The following is a 21,558-nucleotide window of genomic DNA, read 5'->3' on the forward strand; positions in this document are numbered from 1 at the left end:
GCTGGCGGCTGATGCTCTGAGGCCAGGAAGCTGTCGTACCAGAGGCGGGGTGTTCCCACGCAGCCGTGTGCTCCCGTGGGCTGGGAAGGTGACCTCACACCAATGGGTGCCGCTCAGCCCCTCGGGTTTGTGCCTCTGAACATCCCCGTGTTGCTGGGCGGCAGGATGAGGAGGTGACGTTTCAGACCACGGTTGCCAGCTCCGCCCTGAGAGCAGTGCTGGGTGCTGCCTGCTGAGTGCAGCTCTGTTCCCCGTGATTTGCTCTGGTTGCAGCTGGGAATGGGCACCGCGGGGCCGTCCATCCCCTGCCACGTGCAGCTCCGTGCCCTGGCAGAGGGGCTGAGCGTGAGCGGTTATGTGCGGTCCGTTCCCTCTTGTGACTGCCTTGGGTCACACCTTGCTTTGAGGCTGTCATGGTTTTGTGTTTTTATGTGACAGAGGCCAATGGCATTTTAACCCACAGCCTCTCATCACAGGAGCACAGCCTCTGTGTTCAGCTGTGCCCAGAGCTTCAGATCTGTGCTGAGTGACACTTTGAGGTGCAGATGCTGCGTTGGCATTGTGGGGCCACGTGAGTGCTGCAAACTTCTGCACGGGAGAAAAAGCCTCAGGGTGAGGGGACAGAGCCCTGGGATGCACTGGCTGTGGGTGTCCTCCCCTGGAGGTGCTCAGAACCACCTGGGTGCTGTGGGCAGTGTGTGCTGGGGTCGGGCTGCAGCTCCAACCTGCCCCGCTCTGCTGGGTCACCAGAGCTGGGCAGCCCAGCACTGCAGTTCTGTGGGACAAAGCGCACTCACAACACAACTGGAGTCCCTTGGAATTACATCTGTTTTTCAGGGCCTGCTAACGAGCATCTTTCAGAACTGAGGAAGTGGTTTGTAAGTCCCAGCAGTTCTCTGATGGGGTAAAAATGGGAAGCAGCGTGTTGCTGAGAGGCAGCGTTTGGGGCAGCACCGCTGCTCCTGCTGCCCCGTGCCCCAGCCTGGGGTCCCTCCCGGCCTTCCTTGAGGGCACCAGCCGTCCCTGGGTTTTGCTTTGTGCCACTTGGCTCTGCTCTGTTGTGTGAGGCTCTGCTGGAGCCGCCTCAGCCCCGTGGTCCCCATCTCTTCAGTCACAGAGCCGGAGGGGCCGCGGGGGACCTCTGGAGCTGCCCCAGTCCCACCCCCACGGCAGCTGCACACAAAGCATCCCTTCTGGTGGCTTCGGGTGCCTCAGAAAGGAGACCCCGCAGCCCTGTGCTCCGTGCCAGGGCCGTGCCCCCTCCCAGCACAGCGGTTCTTCCTCACGGCCGGACGGAGCTCCCCGGCTGCATCCTGCGCCCGCTGCCCCTGTCCTGGCACTGGGCACCAAGCAGAGCCCGGCCCCATCCCCGCCCGCAGACCCTCAGCGCTGCTCAGATCCCCTCAGCTTGGTGCTGTCCGTGCCCACGGCTGGGGGCAGGCCAGGCAGCTTCCTGTCTGACGGTTCTGTCCCTTTTCTGAAGAAACCTTATTTGGTAGATCTACAAAATTATTGCGCTTTTATGTTGGAGGCTGGAAATGCACAGCCCTACTTTGGTTAGGCTTAATTGCGTTCTGTTTTTTGACACTGATGCAATCATAGATGTGAGAGAGATGTTAACTCGCTTTCTTGTGGTGCTGCATGCCCATGTGTTATTAATTGGCTGCCGTGTTAATTATAACATCTAATGGCTCAGGTGAAGAGTGAGCCGTGAGACTGAGGGTGTTTGTGAGGCTAGGAAGGAATGGGGCAGAACTTCTGTAGGAGGTGCTGTGGTGTCTGGGGTGGATCTGCAGATGGACTGGGCTGCGGGGGAGGTTCTGCCCGCATGGGGCTGGGCTGGGGGAGAGCAGAGGAGCTGCGAGGGGGCTGCTGCCAGCCCATAGCTCTGCATGTCTGATCTCTGAGGATCAGAGAACCACAAAACTGTGGCGTGGTTGGGCTGGAAGGGACCTTAAGGATCAGAGAACCATAGAACCAGTTCATGGTTGGGTTGGAAAGGACCTTAATGATCAGAGAACCATAGAACCAGTTCATGGTTGGGTTGGAAAGGACCGTAATGATGAGAGAACCATAGGAGCGTGGCATGGTTTGTTGTAAGGGACCTTAATGATCAAAAACCATAGAAGCAGTTCATGGTCGGGCTGGAAGGGACCCCCAGCCCCACCCCTTCTGCAGGCTGGGTGCCCTGCAGCTCAGGGCCCATCCACGGCCTCGGTGTCACCAGGGATGGGGCACCCGCAGCTCTAGGAGTGCCAGCGCCTCACCGTGAAGAATTTCCTCCTCACATCTGCCCTACTACTGCCTGGGGCAGTGAGGGGTGGTGGGAGAGCTGCCCTTCCTGCCGGGCTGTGCCTTGCAGCCTCTCTCCCCTGTTCTGCTGTTTTTAAGGGAGCTCTGGCGCGGTCCCTGCGCAGCAGAGGTGCAGCACCCGTCTCGTTTCGGAAGGAAAATGCTGGAACCCTGGCAATGAATCTTTGGAAGGGAGCACTACCTGAGCTGGCAGTTTGTTTCAGACTCGACAGATTTGCGGTAGATTTGCATAATGTTGTGCTTTGCTCTGGCGGTGCAAATGATTTCAGCTACGTCTGTGCAAGAAGAGCCCTGTGCTGAGTGTCCTTCGAGAGCTGGGTTTGTGGAGAGGCAATTAGCACAGCAGTACTTCGGCAACTAAAAGCTGTAGTTAGTGTAGCTCTGTAGCAGAGTAGGCTTAATTTCATCTGATTTCCTCAGGCAGGAGGCAGCACTGGGTAGCAGGGGAGAAGATCCCAATGCATGTCTGCTCCCTCCTTCCCTAAATTGCACTTAATGTGAGGATTACTAATGCAGGTGACACCAAGGGTCTCGGGTGCTCTGATTGAGCTGCTCACCTTCTCCGTGCTCTAACAGGACTGGTCGGCATCATTGATAGCCTGGTTAATCAGGCACAGACTTGCACCCACGTCTGCTGCTGAGCTCATCTTTCGCCAAAGCTGCTCCACAGTCCTCCTGTTGTCTGGGGCTCCTGGGGCAGCTGTGGCAGAAGGAATGACATCCCACCAGCTCCTGGGTCCGCCCTGCCGTGCAGGGAGCGGGGCAGCGCCCCACAGCCCCCCTCCGTCCATTCCTCCCCGTTCCCATCCCCCATAAGGAACGTGCCGCCTTTCCCTCTGCCCGCAGGCGTCCAGCGCCGGCCCCAGGATGAGCACGGAAGCGAGCAGCAAACCCCTGAAGGTGGGCTCCAGGGTGGAGGTCATCGGGAAGGGGCACCGTGGGACTGTAGCCTACGTCGGGGCCACCCTGTTTGCCACGGGCAAATGGGTCGGGGTCATCTTGGACGAAGCCAAGGGCAAGAATGATGGCACCGTGCAGGGCAGGAAATACTTCACCTGCGAGGAGAACCACGGCATCTTCGTGCGGCAGTCACAGGTACTCTTCACTGCGTGTGTGCTCTGTGATGGCCTCTGCTTGCTGCGCTCGGGGGCTGCCCGGCCCGATAGAGGAACGTGGCTCTGCACCACTGCCGGGGGGGGAAACGCCCGGCCTTCACCCCCAGCGAGCGCGGTGCCTCTGGGACTGCACAGAATGCAGAGTGGTTTCAGTTGGAAGGGACCCTAAAGGCCGTCCGGTCCCGCTCCCTGCAGAGAGGGACACCCACAGCTCCATCAGCGCTCAGAGCCACGTCCCCTGACACCGGGGCTCTGCACCACCACTGCCCCTCTGTGCACCCGGTGCCTCGCCACCCCAGTGTAAAAGACTTTTTCCTTACGCCCAGTCTGAGTCTGTTCTAGTTTGAAACCATTTCCCCCTGTCCTGTCATACGGACCCTGCTCTGGAGTCTGTCCCCTCCCTTCTCACAGCCTCTTTAGATACTGAAGGCTGCCCCCAGCTTTCCCTGGGGCCTTTTCCTCTCCAGCTGCTAGCCCCAGTTCTCAGCCTCTCTTTGCAGGGAGGGGTTCCATCCCTGGGACCATGTTTGTGGCCCTCTTCTGGACTCGCTCTGTCAGGTCTGTGTCTTTCCTGCGCTGAGGACCCCACATCTGGGCACAGCGCTCCGGGTGAGGCCTCCCAGTGCAGAGCAGAGGGGCAAACCCCCTCCCCGACCTGCAGGCCGTACTGCGTTGGATGCAGCCCTGGGCACAGTTGGCTTTAGGGCAGTGAGGGCACACTGCTGCCTCCTGTTCGGCTGCCATCCACCAGTACCCCAGGTCCATCTCAGCACACCGTACTCCGTCCCTGCAATCCCCAGCTTGCCCTGACCCCCTTGCAGGGGTTGCCTTGACCCGGGTGCAGCCCTTGCACTTGGCTTTGCTGGATCTCATGACGTTCCCTGCTCAGCTTCCAGGTCCCTCCAATGGCATCCTGTCCCTGGGGTGCCCACTGCACCCCAAGCTTGGCTCACCCACAGAGTGCTGAGGGTGCCTTTGGTCCCACTGTCAGTGTCAGGATGAAGATATTAAAGAGCACTGGTCCCAGCACTGACCCTGAGGGACACCAGGGTGGCTGATCTCCATCTGCACACTGAGCCATTGACCACCGCTCCGGGAGTGATCTCTATAATGCAGGGTACAAACCTGCCTGCTGCCCCTGAGCTACCAGGGCTGGGTGCCTGGAAGTCGGTGAGAGAACTCCCCTTAAACATTGCTCACCTTAGAGTAAATGTAATCCACGAGTTGGGTTGAGCTGCTGAGCTTTTGCTGTCCATGTTCTGTGGGTAGGAACTCACCATCTGCTGTGTGCAGGCAGGTCTTCTCCATTGCAATTTCTGCCAGCGGTGCAGCACCACAAGGTGACGTCGCTCCTCAGTGCCAGGCTGGCAGCACGATGCTGTGGCACAGCAGGGCTGTGGGAAGCCCTGGGAGCAGTGCCACCTCCCTCATCCTACTGCCGTCTCCCTCCTCGCAGACATCGGTGAAGCCTCGCAGCATTGCAAGTCTTCTGATTTGAGATTAGATTTCATCTCCAGAAATGCGCTGCTGGGGGAATTTCCAGGGGTGCTCCTCAGCTGTGTTCTCATCGTGTGGCCGTGCAGACTTGTGCCTCATGAGGTCGCTCAGCTGACAGTGCCAGTTAGAAGCACGCTCACAGCGTGGCTGTGGGGGAACCTTTCCCTTTTCCCATTCTGGGCGCTGTGGTTTCAGTGTGTTCAGCATTGCTGTGACTGCTGTGATTCCTGTGCCTCCGTCTCCGTCCTTCCGTCCATTTGGGAGCACACTGCTGGCACCGGGGCCTCTTCCCGAGCAACAAACCACAGCTGGCAGGTTGTGGGCGGTTTATTCTTCCTTCCAGCTCAGACATGTCTGTGCTTCAGCCTTCGCAGCGGAGCCTGCAGCTTTCAGTGCGGACCCAAAGCCCCCACTGGCTGCCGGCGTTCCGAGACCTCAATCGATTCGGATGCAGACCTGCACCAGGAACGTGCAGCGCCGAGTGCACGGTGTGACCGGACGTGGTTTTGGCACTCACACTCATTAACCCTTTTCCAGATCCAGGTTTTTGAAGATGGAGCTGACACGACGTCCCCAGAGACCCCGGAGTCGGCCGCACTGAAGGTCCCCAAGCGAGGTGGGTGCTGTGCCTGGGGGGGGGTGGGGGGCTGTGTGTGCTGGGCTGGGCTGCTTGGCTGCCTGCCATCGAGCTGCCTCCCACTGGCAGCCTCCTGCTGGTGCCTCGGGGGCCGTTTTCCCCTCTGGCCAGGCTTCCCTTCCTCTGAGCCTCAGTTTTTGTTGAGCAATTGTTTGGTGCTGCATTTAGAGATCCTAGAAAAGAACTCTGACAGTTCCCCACCTGGACAGCTTGCGGGCAGTGCGTGCTGAGCTGAGGGGTTCTGCCTGTGGGCGTTTGTTGAACATACACTGGTTCCAAGTGGGGTTGCTTCCTTTGTTTTTTTCTCCTCTCGTGGCTTCTGGAAGCTGAAATTTCCTTTTGCTTGGCAAATAAAGCCACCATTCAGCTGCATCACAGAACTGTTAGGGTTGGAGCAGCCCTCCACGATCCCCATCCCACCGTGCCCACTGACCACGTCCCACAGTGCCGCCTCTCCACAGTTCTGGGGCTCCTCCCAGGTCGGTGATCCCCCGCTCCCTGGGCAGCCCATGCTGGTGCTTCACCCCCTCTTTGCAAAATGAAATTGTTCCTAATCGCCCCCAGCACAACGTGAGGCTGTTACTGAGCGTGCCCCACGGCAGCAGGGGTTGGTGATGGGTTGGAAATGGAAATATATATAATATGCAATAATATGCACCTGTACAATCTTTTCACTCTTGGATCAGACTTACCAGGTAAAAGCACAGTTTTTCTTACTACAATTTGGTATTCAGCACCCAGTACAAGCAATTCGGGTTTTTTCCCCACTTCTCCTTAGGTCTGCACACTGTGAGTCTGTAGGGATGAGTTGGTACTGGCCTGTATCAAGGGGTAGCACTCCTGGGAAGAGCTGCCAGCCTGGGTTGTTGTCACTGCGGGCAGTGCTGCTGCCCTCTCCTGCAGCCACCTGCTTCCATCCTCACCCCTGATTCAATAACCCCACGTGGATGGAGCTGTGCTGCCCAGCACCCTGCAGCAGGGCTGCTCTCAGCCCGCAGTGCTGCAGCACGGAGCCTCGGGCTGATGGGGATGGTGCCAGGCAGGAGGTGCCAGGCAGGAGGTGCCGGTGCTTGCAGGAGTTGCCATGGAAATGCAGCTCTGCAGTACCTGTGCAGATTGCCTGGCCCTGCATGCAGCCCTGTGCCCACCAAGCAGCTGGACTGCAGCAGGGATGGGACTGTGCCAGCCCACTGCAGGGACCCGCGTGCTGCTGCGTGGGAGCATCCCAGCAGCCTCTCCGTGCTCACATTGCAGCACGCGGTGGTGCAGAGAGCAGCAATCCTGAGTGCGGGGCTGCGGCCTCCTGGGGGCTGCAGAGCTCCATGCCGGCTGTGGGGGTGGCATCCTGTCATGTCAGCACCTGGAGGGGGGGGTGAGCAGGAAAGATCCTCACAGCTCTTCAACGCTGTGGATTTGCTCTCTGGGAAGTGGGAGCAGGCTCTGCTCAGCCCAGGATGTGCCAGCTGTGCGCGTGGCTCTGGCTGCGCAGGGCTGTCCTGGGGCAGGGCTGTGCTGCCAGATGTGGGGGTGCTCCCACGGGGCTCATCCTGCAGCCCAGAGGTCGGTGTGCTGCTTTGCTGTGTGCTTCCCTCCGAGGCCAGGCTGCAGGACCTGGTGCTCCCTGAGCTGTGTGGCACCGCGGCTTTTCCCCCAGGCGGCATCTGCGGCTCTCATGGGAGTCCCTCTTCCTCCACGCCTGTGCACCATCACAGCCCATTTCCTGCTTCATTTATCCAGAGCTCCTTGCTCTCTGCTTCAGCCTGGCACAAACACACGATGGGTCCTTTCTGTGTACAGAAACCAGCTCCTTCGGGCCAGCACTGACAGTTTTGTTTCTCTTTCCCTTTGCAGATTCCCTGGACGCCGCCAAAGGCAGCAAACTGGTGAGTGCTGACTGGCCCCACACTGTGAGCTGCTGCCTCCAGCTCCTTGCGCAGCGCGGGGCAGTGGAGAGGCAGATCTGCACGTCCCACTCAGCTGGTTTTACTTTCATTGCCATCTATCGCCTCTCAGAGCTCCAGGAAGAGCACGCAGGTGCACCCACACAAAACCCGCTGGAAGGGCAGGGTTCCTCCGGCCTCTCTCTTATTTGGCCCTTTTCAGCTCGGTGCCCCGTAGTGAGAATGCCAGTGGCCAAGTGCACTTCTCAAACCCCCGAGAAGCGAGGTGCCAAGAAAAGTGTTTTGGTTAATGACAAGAAGGCAGGAAGGTGCAGAGAAGCAGATTCCCAGCGCCGTTGTCTGTGCTGCTCCCGTTAGTCCAAGCTCAGCAGGCACTGCGGCACGCACAGCCCGTGTGCTTTGTGCCTGTGCTCCTTAAAAAACAGAGAAAACAAACGGCCAGCCGTGCAGGAGCAGCGTGCCCCTGGGAGGATTTGAAGCAGCGTACTCTGCTGTGTGCGTAGGGCGCACAGAGAAACCTGCGTGTGCTTCTGAACATCGTTGCCAGGAATCCCAGTGCTTGAGGCCTTGTGGCTGTATTGCATCCGTGGGTGACGTATCTCAGGGCGGCAGGAATCGGAGTGGGTCCCCTACTGTTGCCTACTGCTCTGAGCCCGATGGGTTCCAGGGGAGCGGGGTGGGGGAAACCCCTTCCTGCCTTCCGCTGAGGGCTCGGGGCGTTTCACAGGGTGCTGAGCGCCGCTTGGCCTCCTGCTGCCGTGTCCTCTTGGGTCAGCATCTGCCTGCTGGGCGCAGCCTCTGTGCTGGTGGCCCCACGTTCCCCACCTGTGATGTGGGGCATCTCAGTTTCTGGCTTTAATTGTGCACTGGACTTGACACACAGCTGGAGGAACGGGAGAACGTGGCTCTGGGGGTCTGCACTGTGGGGCTGTGGCTGCTGCCCTCTGACTGCTCCCTTACCTTCCTGAGGCTCTGAAGGTGAATTAGGGTTGGTGTTGTCACGCCGCTCCTCCTGGAGCTGCTTGGTGCTGCTGCGCTGGGATGCCTTTGGCGTTGCGCTCCCTGAAAAGCAGCCTCTCAGCCCCGATGGCCCTTCACACCCACGTCCCTGACAGCAGCTCTCTGGTTCCGGTGCCTCGGGGCTGCATTCCCAACCCTGCAGGTGCCCAGGCCAGGGCTCTCACTGCACACATGCTGACATCTGCACCCCCCACGCTGCCCCGCTGCTGCCTGCTGGCACACAGCCCTGCTCCGCCACCTCCCTGCACCCTGAGCAGTGTCTCAGTGCCGTGGGTCCTGGGGCGGCCCGCGTTTGTGCATCCCGAGTTGGGAGGGACCCATAAGGACCCCCGGTCTGACTCCTGGCTCCAGCAGCACTGCTGTCTGAGTGTTGTCCCAGCGCTTCCTCAGCTCTGGTGACAGAGCCCCATTTCCTAAGAGACAGCTCCTATAGGTGGGTGCAGCACCGAAGCTCTGCGGCCTCGGGACTCAGGGACCCCTCTGCAGGATTGTTGTCCCACACTGACGGCAGTGCATGGAGCAGGGATGGCTTCCTGCTGGTGTCAGGGAAGGGGCATCACAGTGCAGGATGTGGGCTTCGCTGGGGAGCAAAGGGTTGCTGGAAGAGCCACCAGGCTGGGAGTTCCTGAATGCGGAGCTTAGGGCTGCTTCAACCCACTGCTCCTTGCTGGGTGAAGGGGTTGGAGTTGCCTGCCTTCTGCCCTGCTTTCATTGTGGGCGTTCCAAGATTTCCCTTTCGATGAAAACGAGCCATTATGTCCATTCCAATGGGGCACCTGGAGCCTTCTGCAGGGGAGGAGGGCACTCATTGCTGCCTGGTGAGAGCGTCGGTCCCTGCGGCTCTCTGGGTCTGTGGGGTCTGCGGGGTGGGGGTGCGGGGGCTCTGCCAGGGTCTGTGTGGGCTGGGAACGGAGCCGGGCTGCTGGGGACCCCAACCCTGCCGGTGCGGTGCTGGGGGCTGCTGCTGTGTGTTCCCTCCAGCGCGCCCTGACCCCAAACTGCTGTGTCAGCCCAGTTTGGAAGCCGGGTCAGTGGCACCGGCGTACGTTGAGGGGTTGAAAACACACTCCGTTGCCCGCTTTCCTCCGTTAAGGCTCCACACGTTTGTTTAAATCGCTCCGAATGCATTTCTCTTTCTGGTTGTGCGCGGTCTTGCAGCCTGCTGAGTGCACACCCAGCTCTAGTGGTGGCGGTGGCTGAACAGAGCTGTTCTTACGCCGCCGTCCAATACCGTGAGCTCTAACTCTCAACCTTTTATTTCCTCCTCATGCAGCGTGGAGCCAAACCCAAAAAGGTGGTGCGTTTTTGACAGTCTGTGTGTTCCATCCCAGCTGCATGCATCGCCTCGGGTGCATCCCAGCCCTCCCACTCCATCTCCAGCTGCATGTCTGCTCATTGCATGCCCCCCAGCCCAGCGCCTCTCCCCTCGCAGGGGAGGTCGGTGCGGTGACCAGGTGTGCAGCCACGGGGCTGCTGCTCGCCTTTCTGGCTGTGCACAGCGCCGGTCTGGGCAACGCACAGCGGTGCTGCGCTGGAGAGCAGCGGCGATCTGCGGCTCCGCTCCGGTAGGGCGAGAGCTGCTGTGAAATAGCGGAAGGTGAGAGCTGGGCCAGGAGCCGTGCGTGGTGACCTGGGATGGGTCACTGCTGCGTGTGGTGCTGCCCTGCTCCTGGGGCCGTGCCTCCCCCAAGGTAAGGACCCGCACAGCCCACCTGGGTGCAGTGCCCAGCACAGAACTGCAGTACCGCCGGCCTCAGCCGTAACTGCGTGGGGCGGGGGAGGGAAGGGTCGTTTCCTACGAAGGGGGAGTGGTAATTCCCTACAGGCTGCTTAGGGGTGGGTTTGTTTGCCATGGGAGGAGGGAAGAGCCAGTTGCTCAGCGCTGCGCTGGGCGCAGCCCGGTGCGAGCGGTGGAACCGTACCTTTGTGGTGCTCTGCCCGACAGTGATGTCTGCTGCTCCTCTTGTGCTTCCATGCGGGTCTGGGCAGGAAGGCATGGCAGGAATGCCGTGTACGCGTTCCCTGTGCCTGCAGTCTCGGTTCTTGCCATGCTGGTTTGCGTGCAGCTTGTCCTCACCCAGCTGCTCGTGCCTCGTCGTTGGGAAGAGCTGCTCCGTTTGGGTGCTTTGTTTCTTTACCTTGCAGCCCCCATCTGCCGGGCTGTGGGGCTGCCTGCAGGTCGTGCTGCCATCTGCTCGCAGCTCTGTGCTGCTCAGTAGCAGCAGCAGTGTGCCGAGAGCTGTGCAGAGCCCTTCCTGCAGGCGCAGTGTGGAGGAGGGAGGCTGCAGGCAGCGCTCGGGCTGTGCTGCGCTCCGCGCCCCCTCCTCCACTGCTCTTGGTGTTGCCCAGCTATGTGAGAATCACACAAGTAACCATCGTTATTAGCAGGTAAATCCTCATTCATGAGATTGAGGTAGCTGTGTGCATGTTAAATATAGACTTAATCGCATTACGGGCTGCTGCTTGCTGCCTTCCTGTGCCAGATGGTCCCCGTTCCCCCACCCACATCCCCTCTCCTTGCACTCTTTGCCTTGCTTTTGCTGCTGTCCTGGAGCCTCGTCGCGGCCCTCATTAGGAGCAGGTCTGACGTGTGCTGTGACACCAGCACGGTGCCAGCGCTGCGGGGCTCCAGCCGTGGGGCGGCCCTGTGCCGGGGGGGCCGTGGCTGTGCCGGGTGAAGCCAGCAGCTCTCACTCGCTCTGAACCTGGCGTCGCCCGGCCCTGGGGCGAGGAGGGCGCTCGGGGCTGCAGGAAGGGCCGGGCAGAGAAGTGTGAAGGAATGCAAAGTGCAGCGGTTGTGTTTTGCTCAGGGAGGCTGTGAGCCGCTGGGCTGCGAGCTGAGCCGGCTGCAGCAGCCGGAGCTGGAGAGGTGCCTGTTTGGTGCTGTCCGATGCGTTGGCGTCGTTCCTGCTCCAGCGGCATCCCTGCTGCTTTCAGTGCTCCAGCTGGAGCTGGATTTTAAGTGTTTTGTTTAGAGCACAACGGGTCCGTAATGAGCACAGCTCCATCCCTGCCCGCCGCCCCATGGTCCTGTGTGACGCTCCCACGTCCCCCGCTCAGAGCCGGGGCAGCAGATGGGCTCTGCAGCTCCGCGAGGGCACGGGGCCGGGCTTCCAGATGGCTGCTCTGAAACAAGGGGGGGTCGGCTCAGGTCCTATTAATCTTTTAAAGGAAGGAGTAATCCGATTATCTCACAGAGCGTGCCTCACGTCTGAGCTGCCCACCCCACGTCCTGCAGGAGGCTCTGGAGCTGCCCCACTCCCACCCCCACGGCAGCTGCACACAAAGCATCCCTTCTGGTGGCTTCGGGTGCCTCAGAAAGGAGACCCCACAGCCCTGTGCTCCGTGCCAGGGCCGTGCCCCCTCCCAGCACAGCGGTTCTTCCTCACGGCCGGACGGAGCTCCCCGGCTGCATCCTGCGCCCGCTGCCCCTGTCCTGGCACTGGGCACCAAGCAGAGCCCGGCCCCATCCCCGCCCGCAGACCCTCAGCGCTGCTCAGATCCCCCCAGCCTTCTCTCCTCCACACGCACAGCCCCGGGGCTCTCAGCCCGCCCCGTCAGCAGCTGCTCCAGGCCCCAGCAGCTCCTGCCTGCCCTGAGCTGGGAGCCCCGCACTGGGCGCAGTGCTCCAGACGTGGTCTCCCCACGGCAGAGCAGAGGGGCCGAGCAGCTCCCTGCCCTGCTGCCACACTGTGCCTGCAGCCCAGGGAACCGAGGGCCTCCTGGGCCACCAGCGATGCTGCACTGCTGGCTGCAGGGAGGGCGGTGTGCAGCCTGCAGGTGCTGTGAAACGAGCTGAGCTTAGCCCTGCTGTCAGGCCGTGCTTGCTCCTGGCCCGAGATAAGACACAGCGATCTGATTATCTCTGGTGGTGCTATGAGTCCCTGCTAAGCTGCACAGCTCCGTGAATTGCTTCTCTTGGGTGTCAGTGCATGTTTTTAAAGGGCAGCAGTTCGGAAGCATCTGACTTCAGTTGTGACATTGCATTTTCCCATCTCCTCCCCCTGCCTACAAGGGCGGCTCTGGGAGGTGTGGCCGGCTCTGTGCTGGGTGTAGGACACAGATACTGTGGGTTTGGGAAGCTGAGTGCCTTAGGAAGGGGCTGGTTTGTGAGAGCAGCTCCCGCCTTCCCCCTCCCACTGCAGTGTGCTGAGCCCCCCCTCCTCTAGCAGTGCAGGTGGCACTTTGCTCCCCACGCGGCTGCCAGCCCAGCACAGGGGCTGCTTTTGTCTGAGGGGTGCACACAGCACTGCCTGGGCTGTGGAGTGGGATGGGGCGAAGATTTGCTGCCTGTCACAGCCCACAGGAACGGGGTGTGGGGAGCCCAGAGTTTGGGTGTCGGTGGCCTGACCCCGAAGCTGTTGGTGCACACCGTGCCCTCAGCATCCCACGGTGGTTTGGGACGGAAGGGGCCTTAAAGGCTCCGACCTGCCTGCTGCGGCGGGGACACGAGCACAGCCCGTCGGGTCTGCTGGGCTGATGCTCACCTGCAGGGAGCTGCCCCCATCACACCCAGCTGGGATCGGGGCAGGTGAGCGGCTGGGTGACATCTGGGCTCTGGGTTCATCACGCTGGATGGGACCCAGCTGGGCAAAGCGTGGATGTGGCCAGAAGGTCGGTGTGGCTCTGCAGCAGAGCTGAGTGCCGGGGGCAGAACCCAGCTTGGGGCTGAACTGATCCTGCACAGGAGGGTCACAGCCTGGCTGTGGGGCTGAGTGTGAGCCGTGGGGGGTGACTGCAGCCAGGAGAAGCGACCAGGTCCAGGAGGGGAGCAGAGGGCTGACAGCAGTGCACTCCATTTCAAGGCACTGATCCACGAGTTGGGCACCTCTGCAGTGCTCAGGGATCCACAGCGGGAAAACCAGCTGGCCTGGGAGATGGGGAGGCACCGCTGGGACTGGGGCTGGCCGGCCTGGCAGTATAGCGAGCACTGAGGTGTGGTTGGAGGGCTGGCTGCCCTGCCCCACGGAGCCCATGGCTTCTGCCAGCCCACAGCTTGGTGCCAGGGGCTGCAGCCGTGCCTTGTTTGGTGTCTGTATCTGAGAGATGGGTCAGCTGGGCTGCGGGCGGCCGTTGCCTTGGAGGTCACTCACTGCAGGCTGCTGTTGTCCTTTGAACTGCAGAAAATCGCTAATGCTTGAGAAGGGGTGAACTTCATCTCGGCTTACGGGAATGGTAGTGCTGTGAAAACTAGGCTGACTTGGTGCAGATAAGTGTAATTCTGTCCTTAATTAACTTTGCAGATAGGAGTGGTGGTGTGTGACAGTGAGTGCTGCGGTGCCCTGAGCTCATGCAGCACCTCCTCTGGGTTGGACACATTGCTTTGTGTGAGTGGTTCCAGGGGGAGGGAGGGGAGGGAGAGGAGGGGAGAGGAGAGGAGAGGAGAGAGGGGAGAGGAGAGGAGAGGAGAGGAGAGGAGAGGAGAGGAGAGGAAGGAGAGGAGAGGAGACGAAGGGAGAGAGAGGAGAGGAGAGGAGAGGAGAGGAAGGGAGAGGAGAGGAGAGGAAGGGAGAGGAGAGGAAGGGAGAGGAGAGGAGACGAAGGGAGAGGAGAGGAGAGGAAGGGAGAGGAGAGGAGAGGAGAGGAAGGGAGAGGAGAGGAAGGGAGAGAAGAGGAGAGGAGAGGAGAGGGAAGGAGAGGAGAGGAAGGGAGAGGAGAGGAGAGGAGAGGAGAGGAGAGGAAGGGAGAGGAGAGGAGAGGAAGGGAGAGGAGAGGAGAGGAAGGGAGAGGAGAAGAGAGGAGAGGAGAGGAAGGGAGAGGAGGAGAGAGGAGAGGAGAGGAGAAGAGAGGAGAGGAGAGGAGAGGAGAGGCGGAGAGAGGAGAGGAGTGGAGAGGAAGGGAGCAGCGGTCCGAAGCTGGGGGGGAAGCGTTGGGAAGGTTAGAACCAAGTGCCATGCCGTCGTTGTACGATAGATCTCTGCTACCCTGTTTAGTGAGATCTTTGGGGATGTCACGATTTTCTAGGGGCACGAGTGCTTGGCCTGTAGGAAAATCTGAGCTGCACTTCTCATGGGCTGTGCTGAAGCCACCTGCTGTTTTGGTCGCAGGGAAGATGTGGCGTACTCTGGAAGGATTCATGGTTAAAAAAGCCCACAAGAACCATTACAGAGGCAAGAAAGGGAGAGCCAACGGAGAGGACCGAAAGAGAACGGAAGGGCATGGACTGCCCACGCCCGAGGCAGGGGTCTAGCAGGTGCATTGTGCAGCCGACAGCCCGAGCTGACGAGTGGGCCCGGGACAGGTGTCCTGTGAGGAGAGATGATCCCCGGCACGCCACGCGGGGATTTGAGCACCAAATGGGGTTCATGCGGACTCCCAGCGCCGGGAAGCCTGTCCTTCTCTGTGGGGTGACGCAGAGAGGCAGCGTGGACCGGGGGGCAGAGAGCTCAAGGACGCGGGGGGGGATGGGGATGCTGTGAGCCATCCCCGAGCAGTCAGATGGTAATGGGAGCCAGGCTCGTCCGGGGGGCATTGATGGGGCGTGTAAGAAGAGCAGGGTTGAGAGAGTGCTTTAAGTCGCCCTGAGGGATGGAGTGGAGGGAGATGAGGGATGTGGGACGAGAGAGCAGGTTGAGGTTAGGAGCGGGCAGAGGGAGAGAGGGGGAGGAATGGCGGGAGGGTGAGAGGCGGAGGGGGTGGGGGCTAGAGGTTGGCGTTCAGGAGAGGGAGAGGAAGAGAGAGAGGAGCGGGAGGTGAGACGGAGGTGAGATGGGAGGAGCGGCAGGAGAGAGGGGGAGGAGGTGGAGGAGTGAGAGTGGAGGCAGGGGATGAGGGGCTTAGATGGAGAGAAGATAGGCTAGAGAGGAGGATGGGATGTTGCGAGAGAGGGGAGGGAGAGGGGGAGGCTAGAAAGAGGGTAGAGAGGAAGGAAATAGGATGGTTGGGTTGGGGAGGTTGAAGGATGAGAACGTGGAAAGATGGAAGGGGAGTCTGAAGAGATGAGAACGGGAAGGGTTGGGTTGAGAAGGGTTAAGATCGTAGAAAAGGAGGTAGGGAGGGCAGAAGGTCCTTAAAGACGGCCACCCCTGAGTGGACTGGGCGACGTCCACGGAGAGCGCAAAGGCCCGTTGGGGCGAGGAGGGAGAGTCGGGGCTGAACTGCCTACAGCTCTCCGCGACCATCCCCATTCAGGCCCGAACGCTCCCATCGGGCCTCGAGGAGAGGGGAGGAGAGGAGAGGAGAGGAGAGGAGAGGAGAGGAGAGGAGAGGAGAGGAGAGGAGAGGAGGAGGGAGAGGAGAGGGGAGGAGAGGTTGCCACGTCCAGGTCCTGGACCAGGAGTGATGCATGGCTGGAGAGAGCAGCGGTCCTGACTGCTGGTGGGGGAAGCGTTGGGAGTGTTACAACCAAGTGCCATGCCGTCTTTGCTACATTAATTCTCTCTCCCTCTTTACGTGATATCTTTGTGGGATGTCCACATTTTCTCTAGTGGCACAGTGCTTGTCCTGTAGGAAAATCTCAGCTGCACCCTTCTTCTGGGCTCTGTGCTGAAGCCACCTGCTGTTTTGTCTGCCAGCTGAATGATGCTGGCGTCTCTGGAAGGATTTCATGGTTAAAAAAGCCCACAAGAACCCATTACAGACGAGCCATCAAAAGACCCCAACGCAGCAGGACCTGAAAGAGAACCGAAGGCCTGGACCTGCCCCCCCCCACGCCAGCGGGGCTCTGCACCGTGCCTTGCTGCCAGCCTCACGCCCTCGAGCTGCCTTGGGCCCTGGACAGGTTGTCCTGTGATGGAGATGATGATCCCCGTGCTCCCTCCCGCCCGGCGATTCTGAGCACCAAATGGGGTTCTGCCTGCTCCCCAGCTGCCGGGACCTGTCCCCTTCTCTGTGGGGTGACGCAGAGCAGCGCTGGCACCCGGGGGGCAGAGCAGCTCCAAGGACGCGGGGTGGGGCTGGGGATGCTGTGAGCCCATCCCCAGCAGCTCAGATGCGTAATGGGAGCCAGGCTCCGTCCCTGGGGGGCATTGATTGGGGCGTGTAAGCAGAGCTGGGTTTGCTGAGTGCTTTTAAGTCGCCCTGAGGGCTGGATGGAGTCGGATGGTGAGATGAGGATGTGGGCCGACGAGCAGTGATTCAGCGTTTGGCCGGGCAGCGTGCGGTGCCAGTGCCTGTGGGCTCCTTTGTTGGCCTTCAGGGCAGCAGGAGCGGCGGTGCTGGAGCTTTTGGGGCCGGCAGAGGGGGTGGTCAGCTGCCAGGGTTTGCTTTGTGAAAAATGGCCTGAATGTTTTGCAGAGAGGTCCTTAAAGGGCGTAGAAGCATAGGATGGTTGGGTTGGGGAGGTCCTGAAGGATCGCAGAACCGTGGAAACTTTGGACTGGGGAGTCCTGAAAGATCATAGAACCGTGGAACGTGGTTGGGTTGGAAGGGTTCTTAAAGATCGTAGAACCACCACAGGATGGTTGGCGCTGGGACAGAAGGGTCCTTAAAGCCCGGCCCCCCCTGCTGTGGCCCTGGCTGCCTCCCATCGAGCAGCTGCCAAAGGCCCCGTTGGGGCGGTGCAGGGCTCCGGTCCGGGGCTGTAACTTCCTCACCCAGCTCTCCCGTCCGACCCCATCTCCCCCATTTCAGCCCGACGCTCCCATCCTCGGCCTCGGAGCGCCGAGCTGGAGGCTCTCGGGGCTCTCGTAAAAACACGGGGTTCGGTTGTAGGGACAGAAAAGTCTCTCTAGGGATGAAATCGCGTGGTCTTAGCGGTGGGACCGAGTCCAGTGGGGTCCCGAGTGCCGGGCACCGCGGACAGGACTCGTCTTCCCGATGGGGCCGTGGGTGGAGGTGGAGGGGTGCAGACGCCGGGCCTTCGGGGGCTGGAAGCGCTGCCGCGGGGGGGGGGGCGATGAGCGGCGCCGGGAGCGGTGGGGAGCCGGGGGTGGTCATGGTGGGAGGGGGTCGGGGGGCGGGGGGGGGCCGCGCTCCGGGTCGGTCCGGCCGTGCGGCGGCTGCGGAGCATCGCGGGGCGGGGCGGGGCGGGGCGGCATCGCGCTGATGTCAGGCGGCGGCGGCGGCGGCGGGGCGCGGGGCGGCGGGCGCGGGGCTCCGGCAGCTGCGGGCGGCGAGCGCGGAGCGCGGCCATTTGCAGGCGGCGGGCGCTAACGGCTCCGTGTCCCTTCTCTCCCGCCGCCATGAGGCAGGCACCGGCCGCACGGAAGGTACAGCCGCGCCCTCAGCCGCGTGCGGGGCTCGCAGCCGCGGGGATGGAGATGGGGGGAGCGGGGCCGCACCGCAGCGCCGCGCTGCTCGGGGCTCACGGGGGCCGGCGAGCCGTGCCGTGCCGTGCTGTGCTGTGCTGTGCCGTGCCGTGCCATGCTAAGCCGTGCCGTGCCATGCTAAGCCGTGCTGTGCCATGCTAAGCCGTACTGTGCCGTGCCGTGCCGAGCTGTGCTGCGGGAGCTGCGTGCTGCTGCGGGGCGGGGGGACGGCGGCTCTGCCCGGTGCGGTGCTGCTCTGTGCTGCTCTGTGCTGCTCTGCTGCCCTGCATGCTTATTTTTAGCATGGCCAGGATGTCACCGCTGCTGTTAAGGAGAAATCGGGAGGATTTTTTTTTTTTTTTTTTTTTTTGCCTGATATGAAGAAGTGGAAATAGAAATAACCGAAGGCCTCCGCTGCATCAGCAAGGAGACTTTGCGGCTTTAATGCACAGCCTCACGGCTGATCTTCATCTCTGGATGTGGTACCTTGAACTCACCAAATAGAGTGAAGAGCTCTGCCCTCCACCCCAGAACCACATCCAGAGCAGAGCTCCATGGCCCATACGGTACCGCAGCGCCCGGTGCGCGCAGACACGCTCCCAGCCCTCAGCTCGGCCCCGCGCTGCTCCCGGCTCGGTCCTGGTTTCCCTCTTGCCGCTTCCCGTCCCTCCGCGCGTGGCTCCGCTCGCGCACGGGGCATTCCAGCTGTCGGGAACACCGTGGTGGTGCGCAGAACGCAGCCGGGGTGACCTGGGGGCTGCAGGGCTGGGGGTGCCCGTGGGGTGGTGGGCGGGTTGTCCCCGTGCTGGGCGGCGCTCGGGGCTGCGTGCCGCCGGGGAGGGAACCCCTGAGAGTCGCGGGAGATCCCAGCTGGGACCCGTAGACCTTGGCGGCACCAGAGCTGTGGCAGCCCGGTCCGACACAGCTTGTCAGCACAGCCCCTCCTGCACACTGCGTGGTGACCGACGAGGTGGTGACAGCTGCCGTGGGCTGGTGCACAACACGGTGGGATCCGGGGCACCACGGGGTTCACGCTGGGCTGCAGCAGCCCCGGAGCCGTGCAGACGCTGCAGTGCCCGCACCCTGCCACCAAGCAGAGCCTCCCTTCGTGCCCCGCCTCGTGCGGGCCTCCGTGTGCCACCCGGGTGCACTTCCTTGCACGGAACGGGCGAGGAGAGCTGCACCAGCTGACTGTGATGGCTGGGAGGGAGGAGCCAGCACGGCAGCACAGCCACCGCTCTGCGAGGTGCTCACGAGTGCAGCGGGGACCACGGGCGCCGAACTGCTGCTTCCCTCCCCGCGGAGCAGTCGCCGCTGCTGGCAGATGGGCTCTTCACGGTGGCACAGCAGCGCGCGAACCGCAGCCTCCTTCCACGTCCCGGCGGGCTGTGCTGGGAGAGGAGGCAAAAACCTGGACTCTGTTGTTCCACGTGGCCGCCTTCCGAAGAGCGTCGCCGAGACGTGTCCCTGTTGGGCAGCGTTTGGTTCGCACCGCAGGAGCTGCAGAAGCACAGGGCTTCCAGCTGGAGGACGCTTTCAGAGGCCGCCGACCCCTGCAGTGAGCAGGGACGGCCAGAGCCCGGCCCTGAGCTGGGCTGAGTGCAGGGAGGGGGCTGAAGTCTGCACCACTGAGTCCCCGAGGGGGATTTTACTGTCCCTCTGCGTGGTCTGTGTGCAGCAGGGCTGTAGGTAACAGGGCTGTATGTAGCAGGACTTCCAGAAGCCGAAGGTCTCCAGCAGAGCTCGTGCTGCAGCTCCCAAAGCAGTGCTGTGTAATGGAGGTGTTCAGCTCTTCTGTTCACTCGTTGCGTTTTCCCAGCTGGCTTTGCAGAGGAGAAGACGTTCAGGAGGATGTGTGTCTTCCTCTCTGTACTGCTTAGTGCAGCCTTTCAGAGAACGGTCTGAGTGAGAAGAGTGAGGTTTAGCCTCAGCAAAACGCAGTGAGCAGCTCGTGTCTGCGAGCAGTTCCTGCTGCTGCTTGGGTCCGGTCGGTGCCGCAGGGCTGCGTGTCCCCACAGCAGGGCCATCCTGACCATCTTCCTGCTGTCCCCAGCCCCGCTTTGCCCAGGGGTGGCTGCAGGGAGGTCCCACGGGACGCGATGGGCTCTGTGTGGGGTCCTGCCCTGTGTGTGCGGATGGGTTTGTGTGGAAATGAGAAGGAGGCATGGAGGTGTTTGGGAGGAGGCGGCAGGAGGTGACATCCCCGCGAGAGCCCGGGGCTGCAGCATCTCAGGGCAGCTGGTCAGCGATGCTCCGGCTTCTTCAGCAACAAAGGGGTGGGGGGAGAGAGGAATACTGGAAATTTGGATAATAACAAAGTCAACCTCGCACTTTTTGGACATCCCTAAGAAGGGAGCTGAGTGAAATGCGCTTTCCAGCAGCAGAGCCTGGTGAGCCCTGCACGGCATCGCCTGCAGCTCCAGCAGAGCCAGCAAGGGAGGGCAGTGACCCTGCAGAGCGGGGCTGCGGGCACTCGGGGGCTGCAGCCCACGTGCTCTGCTGGGGCTCCCAGGGCTTTGCCCAGCGCATCCCTGGCAGCGCGGCAACCAGCGCCGTGCCCGGCTGCAGCGAGCACTAATGGCAGCCATCTCTTTTGTTTCCTTTCCCTGTTCTCTGCTGCATCTGCCGCTGTGCCGCTGTACCTCTGCTCCTGTCTTTCCCTGTCTGAATGTCTCTCCTCCTCTGCCTTCTGCTCCCGTGTCCCTGCAGACCACCGCCCGGCGGCCCAAGGTGAGCACAGCGGCGGCGGTCGTGTCCCCTCACCTCGCTGGGTGCTGCGTTGTGTCCCAGCACCGCCTGGCACCCGGAGGGGCTCGCCGGGTCCACGCGCTCCTCCGGAGTGGGTCTGAGTCGCGGGGTGATGTGCTGGGGCAAGGCGAGGCGTGCCGGGGGAACGGGGCTGTTCCTGAGCCGTGCCCGGCGTGCTGCGTGGCGGTGCTGGCTGTGGGCTGGCTGGGCACCGCTCCGTGTCCTCGCTGTCACCGCTCTTCCCGTTGTGCAGCTGTGAGCGCAGGGCTGGGCAGCAGTGAGAGCCGTCAGGCGGGGTTGTGTCAGCCAGCACAGCCCCTCGTGCTTCATTCCCACCATGGAGTGAATGCGTTGCAAGGAGAGCGGCACGTGCTTGGATGAGCACAGACGGGGTGGTAAATCCCCGAGGAGCTCATTAACAGCTGGGTTAGGGCTCGTGAGCGGCATACAGCTTTTTCTCCTCCTTGGAGAGGTCCCTGCAGGGATGGCTTCACCCTCACTGCTGCGTATGGGAGTCTCGGTATCATTCAGGCTGGAAAAGACCTCTGGGATCACCAAGCTCACCGCGCCCCACCGTGCCCGCTGACTGTGTCCCCAGCTGCCACATCTCCATGGTTCCGGGGATGTGGCCTCCCGCCCTCCCCCAGCACAGCGTGAGGCTGTCGCCTCTCATCACTGTTCCCTGGGAGCGCACAACCTCCGTTCAGGGCGCTGCAGAGAGCGGTGAGGCTCCCTGGGCCTCCTCCTCCAGCCTGAGCCACCCCAGCTCCCTCAGCCGCTGCCCGTGAGCCTCGTGCTCCAGCCCTGCGCGTCTTGCAGCCCTTCGGCCGGCTTTATTGCCCTCACCAGAGCACGCTGCAGTTTGGCCCTGCCCGGCAGCGGTGACACCCCGGCCCCCCCAGCCCATCACTGTCAGCTCTGCCATGAGCGCCTCTGCGGCCGTACCGGGCTGCCCCGGGGCTTTGTGCCACAGCTGAAGGCTTTGCCCAAGAAGTGCTGCAGCAGCAGGAACAAGAACTCCCTTGTTGGGGCGGTGCATTTCTCAGAGCTGATGCGTGCAGCTCGATGCCATGGAGATTGCTTTGTGCCAGAGTGTCACCGATGGCACCGGGGAGGGGATTGCTGTGCCGTGCCTGGAG

The 21,558-nt window shown here is 61.8% G+C and overlaps 1 protein-coding gene across 10 annotated transcripts in view; it reads left to right on the forward strand.

The window, feature by feature from the left end:
- DCTN1 (dynactin subunit 1) overlaps positions 1 to 21,558 on the forward strand; it is a 43,791-nt gene that overhangs the window by 6,857 nt on the left and 15,376 nt on the right. For 5 of the 10 annotated variants that reach the window (XM_085214903.1, XM_085214894.1, XM_085214896.1 and 2 more), the window contains 5 exons: positions 3,160 to 3,408; positions 5,463 to 5,541; positions 7,414 to 7,445; positions 9,757 to 9,777; positions 20,381 to 20,401. In XM_085214903.1, coding sequence (XP_085071029.1) covers positions 3,181 to 3,408; positions 5,463 to 5,541; positions 7,414 to 7,445; positions 9,757 to 9,777; positions 20,381 to 20,401 — 381 coding nt within the window. In that variant the 5' untranslated portion in view covers positions 3,160 to 3,180. Of the gene's footprint in view, positions 1 to 3,159; positions 3,409 to 5,462; positions 5,542 to 7,413; positions 7,446 to 9,756; positions 9,778 to 17,590; positions 17,633 to 20,380; positions 20,402 to 21,558 lie in introns of those variants that run through there. The other 5 variants (XM_085214900.1, XM_085214901.1, XM_085214898.1 and 2 more) reach the window with 4 other exon arrangements.

This window comes from Meleagris gallopavo, chromosome 35 (assembly GCF_905368555.1).
Source record: "Meleagris gallopavo chromosome 35, MGAL_WU_HG_1.1, whole genome shotgun sequence".
NCBI classification, from domain to species: Eukaryota; Metazoa; Chordata; class Aves; order Galliformes; family Phasianidae; genus Meleagris; species Meleagris gallopavo.